Source organism: Symphalangus syndactylus, chromosome 20 (genome assembly GCF_028878055.3).
Source record: "Symphalangus syndactylus isolate Jambi chromosome 20, NHGRI_mSymSyn1-v2.1_pri, whole genome shotgun sequence".
NCBI classification, from domain to species: Eukaryota; Metazoa; Chordata; class Mammalia; order Primates; family Hylobatidae; genus Symphalangus; species Symphalangus syndactylus.
The window spans coordinates 53,198,200-53,207,667 of NC_072442.2; the positions used below are offsets into that span (position 1 = coordinate 53,198,200).

Here is a 9,468-nt window from a genome sequence, read left to right on the forward strand (position 1 = left end):
AATAGATAATGACCCTTCGTACAAAAATGATTTTCAAGATTGTTCCCTACAGTCAAGGAGCAAAGGGAATAGATGTGCAAAGCAATAATTGACAGTTCGGGTGGTGGAGATGCAGTAGAAAAATCAGTAAAGTTCTAGGGCAGCCCTAAGGAAGGAGATACCTAGATACCTGTTTACCTGGGGAAAGATAGCCAAGATGAGGGTCAACTTCACCTAGCAGTCTGTTTTTTATTTTATGTATTTTATTTATTTATTTTTAGCAGTCTGTTTTAAAAGATGAAAACATTAATACATTTGTCAGAATAATACAGGGAAACATTTCAGATGTTAGGAAGAGGTTGTACACCAATAAAGGTGTCCCCAGTCATTTTGGAAATCATTAATAAGGTATTATTATGAAGTGGAGAACAGTATGCAGCATTGCCTAATAATATTGCTACTGCATTCCAAAATTTTGTTTTGTTTGTGATGGCTTTGTTCATTGATGTTGGGTGGATGAATCCGTGAGTGAATCTTCAACATGATTGTATATCTTTAACCTGGTGGCATCTAGTGTCTCCCAGAAAGTGGTTTGTTGAAGTTTTGGAGAATTAGAAGTATTTCTTAAAGAACTAAGTATTCCACCAAAGATCAAGCTTCATTTAAACTCTCAATTTATGAAATAAAATGAAATGTAATTTAAAATCTATTTTTATAAAGACTATGTCTTTTATCTAACTGTTCTAAGTAGTTTAACTGAACGTTTGGATTTTGCAGCAGAACCAGACTTGGAGCTGGTATCAGAGGAAGCACAAGAAAGACTTAAAGGATGTGAAAATAAGCAGCCACAGGTGTGGAAACATTTAAACTAAAATCTAAATTTCTGGTTTAATAGTCTTTTTTTTTGCTTTAATAATACAAGCTAGCCCAAATGAAATTACCTCTCAGACTAGTCTTTGAGAATCAATAGATCCTTACTTAATTTTAAATACATTTAAACTAGTTATAAAACACAATATTGTTAGAATCTATCATTACTTATAGCTAATCTTTACCCTTGGAGTAGAGGCAAACATTCCAGAATTTTGTTTGCTCTTCCATTCTTACAATATCCTTACAGGATAAAGAAGGTAATGTCAATTATTGACTTATATTATTAAGCAACAGAAATTATGAACAATTTAACAGTGATGGCCACTGAGTTGGATTCATGGTAAAAGAGTAATCATGGCCAGTGGCTCAAATTTTGCAGTTTTATATTGCCAGTTACTAATGCCTAGGTTAAAGATGTATTCTGCCTTGTGGCCTTTCATTGACTTCACGGTCTACATTCAGTGAGAGTGGGGTTATGAAATCAACCCAACTGCCTATTAAGGGAATCATACCTTACAGAATGGGATCTTTGGTGTTAGGGTACAAACAATAACTTTCTAACTTTTTAGATGCAGAAACTTAGTAAGAACTATCTTTAAAGTTTTAGTTAGTGTTATTAGGGGATCGTAGTATATATTAGAACTGAACTGAAGAAGATAGTCTACATATATAACCCTATGATGTTACAGTATATAATTTGAATGAAAACTTAAGAACTTGCTTTTCTTTCTGATTGGTGTTGATTCGGGCTCCTAATAATTTAAAGATTGCCTACACTCCAGTTAGTAATCTATAGAAAGAGTACTTTACATGTACTGTAGGGGCTCACTTTTCAAGTGAGGAAGCCTTTGTAACACTAGAAATCATCTGCTAATTCATTTTTGGTAGATTTAACACATAATGAATTAAGTTTATTCCAAACAAACAGTGGCAAAGTTAAGTTTGCTGGTTCATATTTTTCTCCTCCTTTCAGCTAAGACAATTTTTTTTTAACTTCTTAGTTACAAGCCAGTGATATGGGAGTAGCTAAACCTAGATGAAGAAGTTTAACAGTTGAATTTTCATTTTAATTATTTGTGAATTTTTCTTTGTTCATAACTGTTATTTAAAGACAAAGCTATTTTTAAAACATGTGGCCCAACAGAGAAGACACCCAAGAAACAAAACAAGCAAATTAATCTTCCACTTTTGCATCTGCAGAAAACGTCTCAAGAACCAGAAATGGCTAAGAATTGTGATAGAGAGGATATACCTATATATCTAGTACTTCCTCATGTGCAAAAATCTGAGGAAATGTGGATTGAACAGGGCAAATTAGAGTGGAAAAACCAATTAAAACTCATCACAAATGAGTTAAAGCAGAGGTTTGGTGAAATTTGTGAAAAATACAAAATTCCGCCTTGTCCTGAGGAAGAGCCACTACTTGATAACTCTACAAGGGGAACAGATGTAAAGGATATTCCCTTTAATTTGACAAATAACATACTTGGTTGTGAGGAAGAAGATGCATCTGAAGTATCTGTCTCAGTGGTATTCGAGACATTTCCTGAACAAAAAGAACCCAGCCTCAAAAATACCATCCATCCATACTATCATCCATACTCTGGGTCCCAGAAACATGCTTGCCAGTTATCTTCTGAGCTTCATTTACGTGAAAATAAATTAGACTGCGACAATGATAACAAACCAGGCATTGGACATATTTTTAGTACAGATAAGAACATTCATAGTGATGCAGGCACTAAGAAAGCAAGGAACCCAGAAGTGGTTACAGTTGAAATGAAAGAAGACCAAGAGTTTGATTTGCAAATGACAAAAAATATGAACCAAACTAGTGACAGTGGCAGTACAAATAACTATAAAAGCCTGAAACCTAAATTAGAAAATCTGAGTTCTTTACCACCAGATTCTGACAGAACATCAGAAGTATATCTACATGAAGAATTACAGCAAGACATGCAAAAGTCTAAGAATGAGGTCGACACATTAGAAGAAGAGTTCCTGACTTTGAAGAAAGAAAATGTTCAACTTCATAAAGAGATAGAGTTTTACTTGCTGCCACTCTTTGTTTTTTCTCTATCAATTATCTGGTCCATTCTGATTTTCCACTTAGGAAAAGCATATGAAAAGCATACAGTTTGGTTGTCTACATCTGTAATTGTGTGTAGAAACAGATGATTTCTAAGTAATGGGAGTTTAGGAAAATTTTCTCATAATCTTTGTTTCTTAATCGACTTAAGTCTCTCTGTCAGTCTTCCAAGTGGCGTATGGATTGTGAAACTCATTTAGCCATATATCATGTGACCTTCAGAACCAGGAGAGGCATCAAGAAAATCGATAAAGGAAATGTGATGAGCTTGAGGGCTTTTTCCTTTCACTGACTTAAAGATGAGTTGTGTCTAACAATAAGATGGGAATACAGTAGAAAGGAAGCAATGACTAAGAGATATAAAAATGTATCTAGCAGTCATGGTGGCAAACACCTGTAGTCTCAGCTACTCGGGAGCCTGAGGCAGGAGGATCATTTGAGGCCAGGCGTTCTGGGCCGTAGTGTGCTATGCCGATCAGGTGTTCACGCTAAGTTCGGCATCAATATGGTGACCTCCTGGGAGCGGGGCACCACCAGATTTGCTAAGGAAGGGTGAACCAGCCCAGCTCGGAAATGGAGCAGGTCATAAGTAACTCCCGTGCTGATCAGTAGTGGGATCGTGCCTGTGAATAGCTACTGCATTCCAGGCTGGGCAACATAGTGAGACCTCATCTCTTACTAAAAAAAAAAAGAAAATTAAAAAAAAGTATCCAGCCCTGAGAGCTGCAGCAAATATTCCTGGCCAATGAATCTGTTTATTGTGCTTTTCAGGTTTATCTGTTTAACTCAAACTGTTGGAACTTAGAATTGCATCATGACCACTTTAAATATTTTTCAACAACAAGTATATACACCTTAATATATTTGTTAATATAACCACTCTCCACTGTTTCTGTTGAATCAGACCTTTATGTTATGTTGCTTAATAAAGTACAGTAAGTTTTGGCATATATATTTTTTTCATATAAGTAGCATAAATGCTCAGCCAAACACTTAGTATATGATGCCAAAGTAGAAAGCTGAGTCTTCTACATTGATTAGGGCAGTTCTCCCACCCTCCGCTAAGGCATTAAATTATTTTGCCCAAGTCACACTTTTAACCTATCTGATTAATTTGCTGAATTTGTCTGATTCAGCATTATGGAATTGTATTGTCTCTTTTGGTGCCACAAAATGCTAGGTAATGGCACTTTAGGGGTTTTGGATCAATCATTTTAATCTTTTTTGGCTTTAGCCCAGTTATCAATAGACAGTGAGCTAAAGTGGATTTTATACTGTATATCCTCCAGCTATAAACTTTTATGGCTATTGAATGTGAAATTTGGGAAGCATCTCATTTTCAGAATTCCACCCTAGCTCAGCAGTTTCACTCTGCTTTTTGTGTTGTGGCAGACTTGTATTTCAGTAAGCACCTTCACCTTTTTGATATCCCAGGATTCAAATGAAAAAAAAAAAAAAAAAAAGACAAAAGTTAGTGGGGGAAAAGAATAGCTTAGTGCAGAAAAGGGAAAGCTTCCTTTCTTTTCCTGAAACCCCACAGTGTCGTATCCTCTCAATCTGGCTGTTTAATATGAAAGTCAAGTGGCAAAGACAGAAGAAGACAATGCTTTGTGTCTTTGTCTTCTTATTTCCATGTTTGTGCCAGTCAAATAAGGTAAAAATTCATAATACATAGTGAAGGGTGGTTGGGATAAAAGCACAAAATTAAGACGGGCCCTGGTTGAAATTTTGGAAAATGCCATCTCATTCATTGAAACAGAAATGAAGCTGACTTTACAAAAATGTTGATGATAAAATTATAATAATTATAATTATATGATGATAGTTCCAGATGTGGTAAAATTAAAGCAAGCACCAAATATTTTAATGACTAAAATTATGATAATTGAACTGAGTCAAGTGATGAAATCAATGAAAACAGAAAAAAGTTCTTTGTATTGAATAAAGCAATAACATCCTGAACATCAAACTCTCACTCAAGGTTAAAGAAGAAATGGAGAAGCACAGAAGTAATAGCACAAAATTATCAGGAACCCTAACCGATGGTGCTACTGTTGGCAGTGATGATGATGGACTAAATCAGCAGATTCCTAGGAAGGAAAATGGAGAGCATGACAGGTAAGCCTATAGCAAGGTTTAACAGGAGACAATTGGTCAGGCGCAGTGGCTCACGCCTGTAATCCAGCAATTTGGGAGGCCAAGGCAGGTGATTCACCTGAGGTCAGGAGTTCAAGACCAGCCTGACAAACATGGACAAACCCCACCTCTATTAAAAATACAAAATTAGCCGGGTGTAGTGGTGCATGCCTGTAATCCCAGTTACTCAGGAGGCTGAGGCAAGAGAATCGTTTGAACCTGGGAGGTGGGGGTTGTGGTGAGCCGTGATCATGCCGTTGCACCCCAGCCTGGGCAACAAGAGTGAAACTCCATCTCAAAAAAAAAAAAGCAAAAACAGAAACAAACAAAAAAAAACAAACAGGAGACAATTATGTGCTATGAAATGAATCCTAATTTGGGCTAATATTCATGATGAAAAAATTTTATACTTTTACTAGGATATTCAGCCTTCCTTGGTTATCAGAAAAATGCAAACAATGAGACACCATGTTTTCCAATCATGTTGATATTTTATTTAAAAAATAGGAAGTATTGGCAAATGTGAAGAAAAAGGCATTTTCATACACTTGTTAAGTGAAATTGATGAATCCTTTTTGCAGGGTAATTTAGTAGCATGTATCAAAATTTCAAATATGTCACTTCTTTAACCTAACAACTTCACTCTTGGGATGAGATCCTACAGGAAAATATGACTTGTGTAAACACATACGCATATGTGTTAAGGACATTTATTACATGTAGTATGTGACATACAATAGGCTAATAGGTTAAATATATATAATATTAAGTATATATGATATATTTATGTTAAGGATATTTATATATGTTACATATATACTTATGTATAAGGATATTTATTATAGCATTGTAATATCAAAAAGTTGGAGATAGTCTACATCCTTAGCAATAAGGAAATAGTACAATTGTCATACCCCGAAAATAATGTAGCATGCAATCATTTTAATAAGTTGTTAGACCAGGAGTGTACTGATTATTTCACAATTAAAGTCTATTTAAAGCCTTTAGTTTGATGACACATCTTAAGCCAGTTTTGTTGGAATTCTCGTAATATCTGCTGAGTTACAAAAGGAAGCTAGCTACATGCTACATTGACACTGTACCTTGTTAGCAACAGAATTCTAGTTACTAATTTTTGTTTTTTGTTCTCAATGCGTGAGTGCTGAAATAACAGATCCTCAAATTAATCTGAATATTGCCAAGGGATTGCACATGGGGATTCATATTCCATATAAGCATTTCAATATACTGGGTAAAACTTACTAAAATACAACAGAGGATCTTAGCTCTACTGAATCAAGAATTGGACAGCTGTTTTTGTAAAGTGCCAGTAAATATTTTAGGCCTTGTGAATTATAAAGGGAATAAGTGTGGCTGTATTTCAAGGAAATTTCCTTATGAAAACAGGCAGTGGGCTGGATTTGGTCCACAAGCACCAATTTGTTGATCCTTGTGCTAAAACCAAGGTGCTGTTATGCAGTGAATCCTCTTTTTAAAGGTACCCTACATGCGTGCCATTATCCTTCCTTTTAAAAGATAATGTATTTCAGTAGGAAACACACCATATTTTTCAACAGTAGCTTCATATAATTTAGACAAATTTGATTTACAAAATAAGATTGTTTTCTGCACTTGTCCCCTTTTATTCTTGTTGTAGAATTCCATATTTTGACTATTACTTTGTATATTTGATGAGTATAAAATATTCTAGAGTTAGATGATTTTTATCAAGCAAGAAATACTTCTCCTGAAACTTTCAGTCTTCCTTGGTCTTTATGTATAAGCATGAGCAAAATGATAATCAGCTTATATAATCTAGAAATGTTCAAGAGGCCTTTTGGTTTTATAAGTTAATGAATTTTTATTTAATACCTTCATCGGGCATTTCAAAAATTCCATATAGATATGATTTTAAAAAACTTTTAAAGGGTAAAAATATAGTATATATTGAATTGAAAAATACAGCTATAGTATATAGCTGAATTGAAAAATACAGCTAAACAAGAAGAAAATTAGATCATCTACAGTCATGCCCGTAGGTATGTTGGCCTTGAAAGAATGGTTTATACTCATGGATTCAGATTTCTTGTCCATTCACTCTTGAGCTGACACCAGTAATTTTCACTCCCACCACTCTTCCAAGATTGTTGTTCTCAAGTTTACCACTGATTTGTAAATCTAGACATTGTTTCTCAGACCTCATTTTATTTAACCTGTCAGCAATATTGGACCCAAGGGAAAACTCTCTCCTCCATAACAGTGTCTTCACTTGGCTTTCAGGATCTCACTCACCTGGCTTTTCTTCCTGCCTTTCTAGTCCATCTATCATAGTCTGTTTTGCTTTCTTCTCATATCCCACCTTTTACACATTGATATGTCCCAGGACTCAGTCCTCAATCTTCTTTCTCATGACTTTTACTACCTTGTGTGTGTGCTAATGATTTCCAAATGTGTGTCTCCAGCCTAGATCTCTCTCCTTAATTCCAGACTTCTATACCAACCTGCCTACTTGACATCTCTGTTTGATTGGTCACGAACTGTTGGGTATCACAAACTTACCAGGTCCAAGATTGGGGTACCGATATTCTTTCTCATACCTACACCTCACATAGTCTTTCCTACTTGCATTAATGGCAACTCTTGCAGTTCCTCTGCTAGAAACTAAGGGGTCGTCCTTGACTCACCTCTCTCTCTGACACCTCACATCTAATCTGTCAGCAGATCTTGTCAGGAGCACCTGAAAATATATCCAGAAGCCAGTCATATCTTCCATTTCCAAGCCACCACCATCTGCTGTCTAGATGCATGTAATAGACTGTTAATTGGTCTGTGTTTTTTTTTTTTTTAAAGAAACCTCTTTTCATTAGTCAACTCAGTGGCCATATTTAAAACATAAGTCAGATGATGTCATTCCTCTGCTCAGATCCATCTGATTGCCTCCCATTTCACTCTGAGTATGTGTCAGGATTCCTCCTCATACCTAGAAGGCAACACACGATATGCCCTGTTCTCTCTCTCACTTTAACTTGTTTCTTATTCCCTTTGCTGTGCTTCAGCTACACTGAACTTCTTGCTCTTCGTTATCTATCACAGTTGCTTAAACACTCCAGGCACACCTTTGTACTGGGCAGTTCCCTGTGTCTGGGATGCCTTTTCCTCAGATAGCCTCCTGGCTTTCTTTTTCCATTCCTTCAGTTCTTTACTTAAAAGCCCCTCTCTCAGTAAGGACTTTTCTGGCCATCCTAGAATTCCCACTACCCCTCCTCTCACACTTGTAAACATTTCATTTTCCTGCTTTAGTTTTTCTCCTCTAACACTGTATATTTTGCCTAATCTATCTACGGTTATTGTTTCTTTCACTCCCATCAGTAGGATTTTTGTGTGCCTAGAAAAGGGCCTAGCCTGCAATAAGTAGCTACTCAATAAATATTTATTTATTTATTTATTTTTTTGAGATGGAGTCTCGCTCTTTCACCCAGGCTGGAGTGCAGTGGCGCGATCTTGGCTCACTGCAGGCTCCGCCCCCCCGGGTTCAGGGCATTCTCCTGCCTCAGCCTCCCGCGTAGCTGGGACTACAGGCGCCCACCACCTCGCCCGGCTAATTTTTTTTTTGTATTTTTAGTAGAGACGAGGTTTCACTGTGTTAGCCAGGATGGTCTCGATCTCCTGACCTTGTGATCCGCCCGCCTCGGCCTTCCAAAGTGCTGGGATTACAGGCGTGAGCCACCGCCCCCGGCCAATAAATATTTATTAAATGAGCAACTGAAGTTTACCCTTCGGGGTATTGTTTTAAACAGATTGATTCTCAGGTAAAAAAAAAAAAAAAAAAGAAAAAAAGAAAAAAAAGGTTTCATATGGATTCATTCTAACACTTTTTCCTGGAAATTATATGCATTTTTGGATTTTTTGGCTCTTTGTAATAAGCTACATTCTTTGTATTAACAGTTTTCCATTTAGAGAGAAAAGCTCAATATTGTGGTTACTCACTATTCTTTTACTAATAATCATGATAGTTTTACTTATGATAAAATGGATCAAAGGAATTACATAGTTCATTGGTAATTTATAAAGAAAATTAAAATATAAGGGTAGTAAATTTAATGGACTTAAAAATTGTTTCCAATCGATTATGAACCTTCAGTATTTGAAGTTAAAAGACCAAGTTGGAATGTGCTGCTTTCTATAAGAGAGCTATGCTCATCAGGCACTCTGTATTCTGACAGAGCAGCTGTTGACCTTACATAGGGTTGTGGGAGGAGCGGACTCGAAGCATTGGCAGACTCCCAGTGGCATAAGAGGGTTGACATCATCTGGAGAAACATGGCTGAGTGAGGCTGCTGTGGGTTGGTTATCACTCCCAGGCTTGTGGATTGGAGTGAGTTTGTATTTGA

The 9,468-nt window shown here is 36.4% G+C and overlaps 1 protein-coding gene across 1 annotated transcript in view; it reads left to right on the forward strand.

The window, feature by feature from the left end:
- Window positions 1–9,468, forward strand: part of CCDC144A (coiled-coil domain containing 144A) — a 75,962-nt gene that overhangs the window by 8,246 nt on the left and 58,248 nt on the right. Inside the window, exons 4-7 of the mRNA XM_055255895.2 lie at window positions 757–830; window positions 2,053–2,897; window positions 4,137–4,138; window positions 4,930–5,059. Coding sequence (XP_055111870.1) covers window positions 757–830; window positions 2,053–2,897; window positions 4,137–4,138; window positions 4,930–5,059 — 1,051 coding nt within the window. The remainder of the gene's footprint in view (window positions 1–756; window positions 831–2,052; window positions 2,898–4,136; window positions 4,139–4,929; window positions 5,060–9,468) is intronic.